At 41.0% G+C, this 12908-nt stretch overlaps 1 protein-coding gene across 2 annotated transcripts in view; it reads left to right on the forward strand.

Annotated features, from left to right (window-relative positions):
- Positions 1–12908, forward strand: part of LOC144823772 (transcription elongation factor A protein 3-like) — a 271048-nt gene that overhangs the window by 118662 nt on the left and 139478 nt on the right. For both annotated transcript variants that reach the window (XM_078682586.1, XM_078682585.1), the window contains 2 exons: positions 1772–1852; positions 3124–3204. In XM_078682586.1, coding sequence (XP_078538712.1) covers positions 1772–1852; positions 3124–3204 — 162 coding nt within the window. The remainder of the gene's footprint in view (positions 1–1771; positions 1853–3123; positions 3205–12908) is intronic.

Here is a 12908-nt window from a genome sequence, read left to right on the forward strand (position 1 = left end):
CAATTTCCACAACAGGAAGCTTGGTGGATTGAATATTTAAAAATATTAATTACACTTGATATAAAATGTTATGTGTTTATTGGGATAGAAGGAATGACATCATCGGTATGAGAAAAATTCAGAAGGTAATGTATTTAATCACGATCTTTGGAGGAACAGAATAACAACGAAGTGGGCCATTGTAGATAAAGAACTGGAAACAGATATAATACTTTTGTAGGATCTTGAGAGAAACAACTGGAAAGTCCATGACAAATCAAGCATCAATGACAATGCAAGAAGACATGAACAAAAGTAGTTAGGTTATGTAAAAGAACTAAGAATTTCACAAGGTTGACATATTTAAAACTGATTTTGAGTTTATATATAGAAGCAGTAGTAAAACAGCTTATAAAAATATTAATGTAAAAATATATATATATATATATATGTATATATATATACCCTTGAAGAGGGGAACAGATAAATTCAGGTAAATCCTGGTAAACCCTGAATGCATCAACAAAATTAATATTAATGGAAGTTCACAAGAAATAATGAACTAGCCGTAAAATAATGATGAATACCTAACTAAAAATGTTAACAATATTAATACATAATAATCTAATCTAAAACTGCACTCTCCTTGAGAAATGAAACTTAAAATATGAGTCTCGTCATTTCCTTCCCTAATCAAAGAAATGTGTCTAATGTGTGCAAGTGTGAGGTGTCTGTAACCTAAGACTGCAAGACTGGTACAACTTGAGTCAAACTACCTAGACATATAATTTGAACTGCCTGTGATACAATTCCCAATTTAGCCTCCAAAAAGGGAGACACCAGTTACTTTTCTCCACCCATTACCTTCTTTCCACGTGCACACATAGGGATTGTGTCTTTAATCCTGTGTGTCTAGAGGTAGATAAAGGTGGGTTTGCATCTGTCTACCAACAGCCTTTTGTTCTGCACTCAGAGATGGGACTCAGGCAGGGTGTGAAGCCAACGTCCTAGTAGGTTTGTTTTACAATATGGTGTGGTTCTAGCTGAGTTGCACATTGCTGTGCATTCCTGCTCTTCAGGATCTATTAGTTCCTTATGCTAGTTCTTGGAATATTCGTACAGTAGGCTTAGTCGAGAGGCGACTTGTTTTTGTCTTTTGATATTTCAAATGGTCTTTCAAATGTGCCTCACAGAATATGTCAGCTACCAGATCTTTTTCTTTATTGCTATAGAACTTCGTATATGTGTACCTAAAATTCTAATAAAAAAAGAATGGTTTTGAAACATATTTTCAGTGGAAAAGCAAATGTAAGATCATCACACAGATAGATTTAATAAGGTACCTAGTACAGAGAAAATGTCTTATGAAAATCCGGATGGAAGATGTGTGTCAGAAATCAGGCGTTTTAGATCTTTTGAAAGTCTGTGTAGGGAATTAGAAATCGGAAGTTCAAGCAGAAGGATTTTCTATGTTTTTGGAATGCAGTCTAAGGAAGCCATGGCTATTGTGTGATATATATTAAATCCTGGGTATTCCTAGTGACACCTTTGAAATGTAGAGAGCCTAGAGTAAAAGCATGGATTAGGTCCCAGGCCTTCCTGTTTCAAAGGGACTGTGTTAAAGTTTGGAGAAATGATAATTACGGCTGAGTTTGAATGTGACATCTGGGCGTTGTTGTTAAATTGTCGCATTCATGCCTTTGTGGTGGGAGGGTTGAGAGAGATGATGTCTTATGTGTTATAAGCTCAATTTTTCTGAATCACTTGTTTCATGCGTATCTTTCTTCTGCAGGACCACCTCTATCACATCACCCAAACCCTTCTCTCCTGTCACAGCTTCAAAATCCGCTCTACATGACCCAAGGCTCGACAGGTAAACCAGGAATGATCTATATTAAGTTTACCTTATTCCATGCTGCTTTTGCCTAAGTTCTGCTACAATCTCTGTTTTTGTCTTTGACACTTGCGGAATCTGGAGCCAGTGGTCTACCCCAAGGGTTTGCTCCTTTGTTGGAGCAGGCACTTGGGTATTCCACCATTTCATCTGTTCTTCGGCATTCAAATTCAGCATCACATTATAAGTTTAGGCTTGTCTAGTAAGCTTTAATGAAAGCAAAGCACCGTGATGTCAGCAGAGTACCTCATCACAAATGGAACTGTACTAACATTTGTAATTGAAAAGAAATGATCTAATTGAAAGTAAATTGATTAATATTTACTGCTAAAATGAATGTATCTGTTTTTATATTTGTTTTGTTTCGTTTTTATGACCTAGAAATGTGGGTAATATTTCTAAAAGAATATATTTCTTGGAAATAAAGTACTTCTGATCTGATCTGATCTGATCTACTGCTAGAATGAAGACTGACAAAATAAATTAAAAAACATAGAACTGCCTCAGCCACAGTGCAATGGGGCTTTACTGAAGGCACTCACCTGTGATGAGTTATTTGCTACTTTGTGTATGTATACAGCAGCAGCTTTTGTTGATAGAGTTGCATTGTAACTGGGTGAAACTTCTACTCTATTCTTCTCAGCAAGCTCTACCTGGTTTCGGTAGGAGAATGTTATTATGTCCCAAAGCACTCCCTCAAATATTTGCCTACACAGTTCCCATCACTTGTCCGAACGGCATGCACTCTTTTTAATCTTTCCCACCACAATGTCCCCTTCCAAGTACATATTTCCTCTTCTAAAGCGGGGAAGTGATAGTACAGCAGCTTTTACTCCTGACTTGTGGCTGTGTCCAGGAAAAGCACTTGCAATTGGTAATGGAAGTCCAATTCAGTAACTTTTTTTTATGGGACCTACGCCCAGGAATGGGCGATCTTGTGGTTAAGCATTAAAACATTTGTAAAATCTCTTTTGGAAATGCTTAAAATATACATTGAATTTTATACACTGAGTCCAATTTGCAAGTTTTCCATTCCACCACGGTTGACATTTCATCACAGTCCTTCCTGTTTTGGCAATTGGATCCCAAATAAAGGGCTCTTGAAAGGAGAAGAGCCTCAAACTAGTTCACATCTCCTGTCAGGATTTGAAGAGGTCAGGAGTTACATGTAATTAGAGGATTACATTTGTATGCAATGTGGCTCCATGTCTCTGAATCCTTCTATCTGATGCTACGTCTTCTTTCTTCAGGAAGCCATCTGTTGCATCCGCAAAGCATGTCCAAGAACCTACTGCACCAAAGGCACTTCCATCAGACCACAAGGTGGAGAGGTAAGCCAGGAGCCATTATTTTGAGTAGTTCAGCTTGCAATGAGGGGGAGCTTTACTATGCTGGACCTCATTCATAGTATTAGTTTCATACAACATAGAATATCACAATGTGTTTATATTACCACTGATGGGAGGCATGTGAAAATGACTGTGTTTACATACAGCGCACAGACCGTGATGATAAAGGCAGTAAATCAAGCGGCTTGAATGCTACACCTGTTTTACCACATTTAGCCTGGGGCGGCTCCTCCGTTTGAGTGAAGAAGCATCACCCCACTAACCAAAATGCCACCAAAAAGCCCCAGAGATGAAAAATAAAATGGTAATAAAGTTCATTTATTACCATTTTTTCATCCCCCCGTCCCAAAACAAGTGTCAGGGCGGGTGGGTCTTGTTGCCTGGTAGCAGCGGGAGGAGGGTGGGCTGCTTGTGCACTTTTTAAAGTGCGCATGTCCTTTTGGCTGGCTGTCTTGCGATGGCCAGCCACACGTGCACACTTGAAAACTTTAACCCAGCTGTCTTAAGACAGCTGGGTTAGAGCAAGTGCAGGGCTCCAGTGTCATTTGGAGCAGGGAGAGAGGCCATTTTCTTTTATCCTGGCACTGCTCTCACGCAGCATGAGAGCAGTGCCAGGATTAGTATAGGGAGTTGTTGAGGGTCCTGCGCTGGAGCAGAAGATGAAAAATAGACCGTAGCGTGGAGGAGTTTCGTGCAGGTCAGTATGTTTTTTTTCTTTATTAATTGTGTCCCCTACCCATTTTCCCACTCCACCACTCTCTAATGCTGCCAGCCATGACTGCATTTAGTTTGTACCTTAACAGTGAGTAGTGATCTATAATGATATTCACTATAGTGGTCCTCCATGAGAATATTGGCAGTGCCCAAGGACTTTTGCGACAAACAATATCAGTGCTGGCTGTTGGTGACAGTCTATGGGTCCATTATCACATGCCTAAAAAGCCACTCCTACAACCATGTTGAGCAGCGGTAGTGATTGTAATATCCGCAGTTGTTGACTTCTTGATATATGCCATTTGACTCCTCCTTATAATGATTTCTCAGTGCTACAAGTGTTGATTTTGGATGTAGTTTTATGTGTTTTTTCTAGCTGTTTTTGGTATTGTTGAGTGTTAGGAATGGAATTTCCCCTGCATGGTGTACAAATGTGTTCCCCTTCCCTGAGTGCCTGACTGCATCTATCTGGTATCCTGATTTCGATTTTGACCCTGGTGTCTTGGTAATCTAGCATGTGCACAGAGCTTAGGCTTGTGCGATTACATGAGCAGGTCCTGTGACATTGCGTGGCCCACCAAGTGTGCACTCATTACAGTGACAGTGGACTACTGTCCCAATCATGGGTTTAGCACATATAACAGTGGTGTCAGTGTACCATGATGTGTGAATCAATACTTGACCCATGCTTTTTGTGCATGTCCCTGAAGTGGAGCCCTACTGGCCCTCTCCTATAAAGTTATGCTTCCATGTGCTTACCCAGTCCTTTGCGCTAACATCCCAAGTGTATGTTGTGTATGTCGATGTTTGTAGCCTTTGTGGTATTTGCTTGATGTATCCGTGAATCAGATTAATGTAGGCCTGTGCAGTCCATTTTGCTACCCCCGGCTTCTGCACAAGATGGAAATGAGGGCTATTTTCCCCATCTCTGAGCGTGTTTTGCTGGCACTCCCTAAGTTAGAGTGATGAGAGCTAGACACTGGAGGGAGGGTAGTGAACACAGGACTCCTTAGTTATTCAATTTGGCCTTTTGCTTAGCCACGAGCTGCTGACTGGTCTTACTGAACACTGTATTCGGTGGGTTCTAAGGGTGTGGGGTTGACTGTAGGCGCTGTGGGGCAAAGTGGGGACAACTTTCAGTGGGACCTGCTCTTTTGTCTTTGCCTGATTACTTTTTTTTTTAGTTGGCTGATGAAAACGCCAGATGCAAAAAACTCATTCCTCTTTGTGCCTTTATTGAGGGTTTTCCACCTCAGAGACTACCTTACTGTGATAAGTATCACACTGCACAAAGGCTGCGTTTAGAGAGCATCTTGGAAAGGGCACTTGATAGAGCAGCCCCAGACCAGTTCACATCTCCTGTCTGATTTTTTTGTATCAGTGGGACTGCACAACTTTTATTACTTCTTGTTTCAGTTCCAAGTCCTCTATGGCCAAGGAAGGCAGTGCTCTGCATGGCACCCTGAGTACTGCAGTTCAACCAGGTTTGGTTTCTACATGACAACCAGCTTCCCAGAGGTGAGGCTTACACCTAAGTCTAAGGTGCATATTTACAAGGAAGTGACGGAGTGCAGAGCTGTGGCATATTTTGCAGCACCACGCTCCGCCATTTCCAAAACGCAGGGATGCGCCTTATTTACAATACAGTGCACCCCTGTGTTTGCCCTAGCGCAGGTGTTAAAGATTGTCTATGTGCAGAAATCTGTCCCTTCCTGCACATAAACAATCAATAATGGTGATTTGTTACTTCTATGTGTGCTGCAATCTGCAGCACATATAGAAGTAGCAAATCATCATTATTACATGATTGTTTATGTGCAGGAAGGGACATATTTCTGCACATAGACAATCTTAAATGGCATTTTGCTTTTTGTGCAGCACACATAGAACAAGCATTGGCATAGCCAATAGGTCTCGCCTTTGGGACCTTATAAGTGTTTAGTTATCCAGCACAATATCTTTTGTGCTACAACATCAACTGTTGCATGGCTAAACACTTATAAGGTCCCAAAGGCGAGACCTATTGGCTATGCCAATGCTTGTTGTTACTGGGGCCTGTTTTGGGGCACTGCTGCAATATCAGCCCTCAGTAACAAAAACAACAGTGCTTCACAGTGCCTCCCAAAGGAGGCTGGTTCTTCAAAATTGCCAGGGCTGCTTTGAGTTCCCAGTCTAGCCCAGTTAAAAAGGCATTGTGGGAATATTGTAAGAATGCAGTAAGAAATGGCACTGGCCTCGTTGTAAAATCTAGTCGGGTATTCAAGATTATTCAGAATAAATATGTGGGGTTCAATTTACTCATAATGAATTTCATGGCAGCCCATTTGCATATTTTAGGTCATTGTGAATTTCATTGCAGACCATTTGCATATTTTTGGTCATTGTGAAAACCCACCCTCGTTTTACTATTTGATGGCTTTAACAATCCCAACATTCAAATTAGCCCATGCCCATAAAAGGTGTGCCACTTTTTCAGGCAGGTTGCTATAGAAAATCTTGTAGTCGCCGAATTCCTGCACATGCGCCCATCGCATAACTGAAAAAAAATACATTGTTCTTTTATTTACTAACCTATGAATTGAAGTTTCCGCCTTTTATTGCAGACATAAAGTAAAGACTGTGAAGAGGCAATCATTTTTGTGGCGCTCAGACCCTCAGTAACATATCTCATGTGGTTTAAATAACAGATAGTTTAAGCGTTTTTCTATTACCTCCATGCAAATGAAAAATGCATAAAATAATGTAATCCAGGGAGATTGTTATTTTGTCTTACAAATTGGGTTATTTCTATCATAAAATTAAAGGGGTGAAAATCCCAGCGCCAGGATATTTCAGTTTAATATCATTTACTAGAAGGAACATGTAACGGATTTAATGAGCTCGCAGGTCACTTGGATCCAGCTGTTTCCGACCCGCTTTATGAAAGGTAGAATGCTGCCTAGCCGTAGGAGGTAAGCATGGATGTATGACGTTACAACGCATACTTTTACCACACCTACCATTACCACGCAATTTTACAACGCAGGATCCATTACAACGAAGTACCATTACCACGCATGTATTTACAACGCATATACCTTTACAACGCATACAAATACAACGTAAGTATTGGTAAGTATATAATATTTTAAAAAATTTAATTTAATTAAAATTAATATAATGTAATTTAATTTAATTTAATTAATTTAATTTAATTTAATTTAATTTAATGTAATTTAATTAATTTAATTTAATTTAATTTAATTTAATCAATTTAATTTAATTTAATTTAAATTTAATTATATTTAATTTTTACCCTGTACCCTTTTACCCAAAAACCCAAAACTGACCCTGAACCCTAAAAATACCCCTTTACCCAAAAACCCAAAACTGACCCTTAACCCTAAAAATACCCCTTTACCCAAAAACTCAAATCTGACCCTAAACCCTAAAAATACCCCTTTACCCAAAAACCCAAAACTAATCCTGAACCCTAAAAATACCCCTTTACCCAAGAACCCAAAACTGACCCTGAACCCTAAAAATACCCCTTTATCCAAAAACCCAAAACTAATCCTGAACCCTAAAAATACCCCTTTACCCAAAAACCCAAAACTGACCCTGAACCCTAAAAATACCCCTTTACCCAAAAACTGAAAACTGACCCTGAACCCTAAAAATACCCCTTTACCCAAAAACTGAAAACTGACCCTAAACCCTAAAAATACCCCTTTACCCAAAAACTGAAAACTGACCCTGAACCCTAAAAATACCCCTTTACCCAAAAACTGAAAACTGACCCTAAACCCTTAAAATACCCCTTTATCCAAAAACTGAAAACTGACCCTGAACCCTAAAAATACCCCTTTACCCAAAAACTGAAAACTGACCCTGAACCCTAAAAATACCCCTTTACCCAAAAACTGAAAACTGACCCTAAACCCTAAAATTACCCCTTTACCCAAAAACTGAAAACTGACCCTGAACCCTAAAAATACCCCTTTACCCAAAAACTGAAAACTGACCCTAAACCCTAAAAATACCCCTTTACCCAAAAACTGAAAACTGACCCTAAACCCTAAAAATACCCCTTTACCCAAAAACTGAAAACTGACCCTGAACCCTAAAAATACCCCTTTACCCAAAAACCCAAAACTGACCCTGAACCCTAAAAATACCCCTTTACCAAAAAACCCAAATAATATTTTTAATAAAATAATATACTTACCAATACTTACGTTGTAATGGTATGCGTTGTAAAAGTACCTGCGTTGTAAATACATGCGTGGTAATGGTATGCGTTGTAATGGATCCTGCGTTGTAAAAAATGCGTGGTAATGGTAGGTCGTGGTAAAAGTTGCGTTGTAAAGGTTGTATACCGGTAAGCATTATTACAAGCTCTGAAGGAGTTACAGAATCGATTTCTGCTTGAATGAAATAATTTAGATTATCAATTTATAACCAGCTACAGCAATCTCATCTGAACTTCTCTTTGGTGAATGATCAGGTTCAGGACACGCTGGAGTGTAACAATTAGGGAGGCCATTTTTTTTTCTGGACCGCGCCAGTCATTTTGCTGTTTGACGGGTTTGCTAACAAAAACACTTTGTTTGGCAGACCGAAAGGAGAAAAGAAAATGTTTGCCCGGGTGCCGAGCAAGTGCTGTGTGAAATCTAGGGTCTTTGAAAAGAGCAGCCAACGTTAAAGCTGTACACGACTTGACATCATGTTTCCAGGGTATAACTTTTTTTTCTGTCCTTTTCAGCACTGTCAGAAATATTTTTGCCGGTCCCCCAAGTACGTTAGCTGGTGGGGCAGAGTAGAAACCATTAAAATGATGCTAACTCCAATGGTCAACTACCTGCTGAGTATGCTGCCACTGATAGTCACGGAAGAATTCCACAAAAAACTGAACACAATCATAAACTCGTTCCTCAGGAGGGGTAAAAAAGCAAGGATCAGCCTCCAGAAACTCAGGCTCAGCAAGGACCTAGGGGGGCTTAACGTCACAAATTTTAAGACTTTCCAAACAGTCTGCCTGGCCAGACAAGGTATATACTGGCTCACGCAAGAACAGGGTTACACACCAGCCTGGCTGGAGCTAGAGAAAGCTCTGATGGGTGGCATAAACCCGGCGGCCCTCCTCACGGCTAACAAACACCCGGCAGCCACCAACATAACCCTCAGAAACACCAAAAAGGCCCTACTGCAAGTAGACAAAAGAATGGAGAAAAGTATAAAAAACACAAAAGACGAATCCATTTGGTTCAACACAAAAATCAAATACAAGAACAGCGTACTTAATATAACCCCCTGGCTCCGGCGAGGTATTCACACCCCATCCCAACTAGAGGTACGAGGGTCCCCGACCACCTTCTCCAATCTACAAAAGGCACACGACCTCCCTGACATAGAACTGTATAACTTCCTCAAAATCAAAGCGGCCATCACCAAAGCAAAACTAAGCAAAGAAGTGCCAACAATACACCATACATGTCAAACCTCAACAAACTTGGACACCAAACATCACACCTCAACAAACTACCTAGGGCAAAAACAAAAAATCTGAACAGGAAAGTCATAGATTGCTGGGAGACACTAAACGAGGGATGGCATAGCGAGAAAGGAAAGGCCCTCCTCTGGGCCTCGGCTAGCAGGCACAAAGTCACCTCAACACTAGCGCAAACAAAATTCTGGCTCCTACACAGGGTGCACAGGACCCCGGCACGCCTAGCAGCGGTCCTAACTGACAACGACTTATGCTGGAATTATCAGAAACAGAGAGGGGACCTAGAACACATGATAGTCCATTGCCCTAAAGTTAAAAATGTCTGGGGGAAAGTAACAGAGTTCATCCACAGTGTAACTGGGTACACCCCAAAAATAGATCTCCTCAGCATAGTTTACGCATTCACGGCACCGCAGATTCAATCTGACAATGACAGGAGTCTCATTGACCTGCTCCTCACGGCGACAACCAAGACAATCCTGTCTAATTGGAAAGATACAGGGAGAGCCACTTTCAAAGTATGGTTCAACAGGGTCACCTTCCTAAGGGGAGCTGACAACATAACGAAAAACCAAACACCACAAGCTGGACGCAGCAACGAGATGTGGCTCTCCCTGGACAAATACGTTGCCTCACAAAAACCGCCGTGAATGCACCTCTCGTCCCTACACCCCCCCCCCACCCCCTGCCCCGTGACGCAACCCGTCTGCAAAGTATCGCTGGCCATACAACCGCTATCCACCGCACCCGTGTCCGTCCTTTCTCTCACTCCCTCTCATCTCACTCCTACTTACTTCTACACACTATTTCTTCCGACCGTAGTGGGCAATGCATTGACCGATATGTAAAGACAAGGACTCAAGCAGCCTATGTATAACCAGCCCACATTAGCCATAACTAGCATGTATACATTATTACCGATACGTATGTTTACACTTACCAATGTTGCCCTCGACCGGCTTACTCTGTACTGTTTTGTAAAAACTTCTTCTAATAAAATCTTTTGAAATAAAAAAAAAGAAAAAGAAATATTTTTGCCAGTCACGTCAGGGAAGGTTTGCGTCTAGAGCTCCTCTTGAGAAAACAGAAAATCTGCACAACCTTTTTGAAAAGACGAAATATCATGCCGCTGACAGATGCATTTCATCTGTTGCTTTGATGGGAAATTGTGTGATGTCGGGGAGGGTAAGACGAAGATTAATTAGGCGGCCAGTTTAAGTTTACTTATTATGCAGATGACCTAACGCCAAGAGTGACACGTTTTATTCCGTACCCGTGCAATGAGAGGGGCTTACTTGCATACAGTTTGTCCCAGGAAAGATAAGAGATTATTCTATTCTGTGTTTTACGGAGGCGGGGATGCTCCGACGCCACTGTGAGCCCCTTCAAATTACGCACTGCTCTCCTCGAACACCCATTGGTCGGTATCAGTACGTTCTTTAAGGTAATTAGGCGTTTCTAGTTGCCGCAGCCATATCCTTTGGCCTGGCTCTTTAGCTTCCATAGGTGTAACAGTATTAACTACCTACTGTACATGTGACACAAGAGTACCACTGAACAGCGAGAGCCTAAAATTTGCAAGTATAAAAAAATGGGACTGCCGTACAATATCAGTTCCGACATGCTATGTACATCCTCAGGTTACAACAAGCATTGGCCGCGAAATGAAATAATAATTTTTAAAAAAAAAAGTTGTGCGCAACCGTGCGATGAAAAAGAGTGCTGTGCCTGTGGCGCGCGCTTGTGCGCGTGATAGTAAGCTGGTCGCCGGGAAAGTAGCACTTTCCAAAGCAGCTACTAAATGTCTCGGCCAGGCCAGTGCATTCGCTGGATCAGGCTGAGGACTAAAAAGAAAAATGAGGAGAAGTAAAAGTATTTTTCCTTGTTGCGCCATTCTAATGTCTGCTATTGCATGGCATTATTTTTTGGTGCTTCCTCAGATTTGCACCTCCTTGTAAATTTGGGACAGCAACAAAAAGCAATGGGTGTTGTGGTGGAACACCCACAGAAACATCCATTGCACGCCCCTTTCACACAGATACCTGTGTGAAAGGGTGTCATCTTTACAAGGCGGTATTAAGCCACAAAAAGTGGCTTAACATCACTTTATAAATAAGATGCAGGGCATCGCGCCACCGGATCGTCAAAAAAGTGACTATGCAGTGGCACAATCCCCTGGTAAATACGCCCCTAAATCTCTTGCTAGAGGTTGCATTCCTGTCCTGAAGTGTCAAGAAGCCTGCCTGCCTGCTGAGAGAGGAAAGGAGGTGGCCAACCTTACAGGATGAGTGAGTCCAGGAGGAGTGAGACGGTGGAGATCCCAGGTGTCTATGGGGCTCCTATAAGAGAGACTGACGGCAATTGCGAAAGCCCAGTCAGTGCTTTCCTTGTGTGTGGGACCCGGCTTGGCCTGTGCAGGCCCACAATTGCCAGTGGAAGTGTCGGCCTACTCGAGGTCATGCCTTTGTGAGTCGATTGGCCTAAATACTCTGATTTATGTCACAATGGCAAACTGGAATCCACGGTACATAGGAAAGCCACTGCTGCAAATAATGTTCTCCATGCTACTAACCATCATGATAAACATCTAATTTGAATGCGAGATGCTTAGAATAAAAAGAAATTGTCAGAGAAGTGAAATGGAGAAATATATCACTAATGCAAATTTAGGGATCGCGAGTATCCTGCCGATATGATAGAAAGAGCCTATGAAAGTATGACAGAAATCAAAAGACAGGAAATCTGACAACAAAATCTATGAAATATAAAGATAAAGACGATGGTAACAAAATAATAATGATATTAACTTATAACAATGAGAGATCCCACTAATCAGGAAAATATTTCAGAGACATTTACACCTATTGTTGAAGGATTTAAAGGAGAGAATAGATAATTACCCTCTCATGATGTTTCAGAAATCCCCTTCAATATCATCAATGCTGGCAAAAAGCTCATTTGACGAAGAAGAACAAGATATTTGGTCAATAACGAAAAGGGATGGCTTTTAAAGATGCTTTGAATGCAATGCAAGCAGTCACTGCAATGAACGTTGTTGCATTTAAAGTGAATGGTGGAAAGCTCTCGGTGAGGATATATGGTGATTGCAAAACTACATTTGTACATTACATGTTGAAACGTCCGTGCATAAAAATATTATGTTGGGAGTATGACTTGCCCATTGAATTAATGTATTTTGAAACACATACAGGCAATTAACAATCAAGACCCATCGTATCTCCTCACGAGACATTATATTAAAGAGAATAATGGGCAATCTAAATCACTACGGTTTTGGGGAGCTGTGATGGAGAAATCAGGCGATGATCGTGTTAGAGATCTCCGGCAATTGGAGTAAAATACATAATGAAACAAGCATTTACAATGCAATGGTTTTGCCTTTGTTAAAGTTAGAGCTATTGGCATTGCTCTTGACATTATTTTTATTTATGTTTTTTTTAACATAAATAAATGGCATTGTCAT

This window comes from Lissotriton helveticus, chromosome 3_1, assembly GCF_964261635.1.
Source record: "Lissotriton helveticus chromosome 3_1, aLisHel1.1, whole genome shotgun sequence".
Lineage (NCBI taxonomy): Eukaryota > Metazoa > Chordata > Amphibia > Caudata > Salamandridae > Lissotriton > Lissotriton helveticus.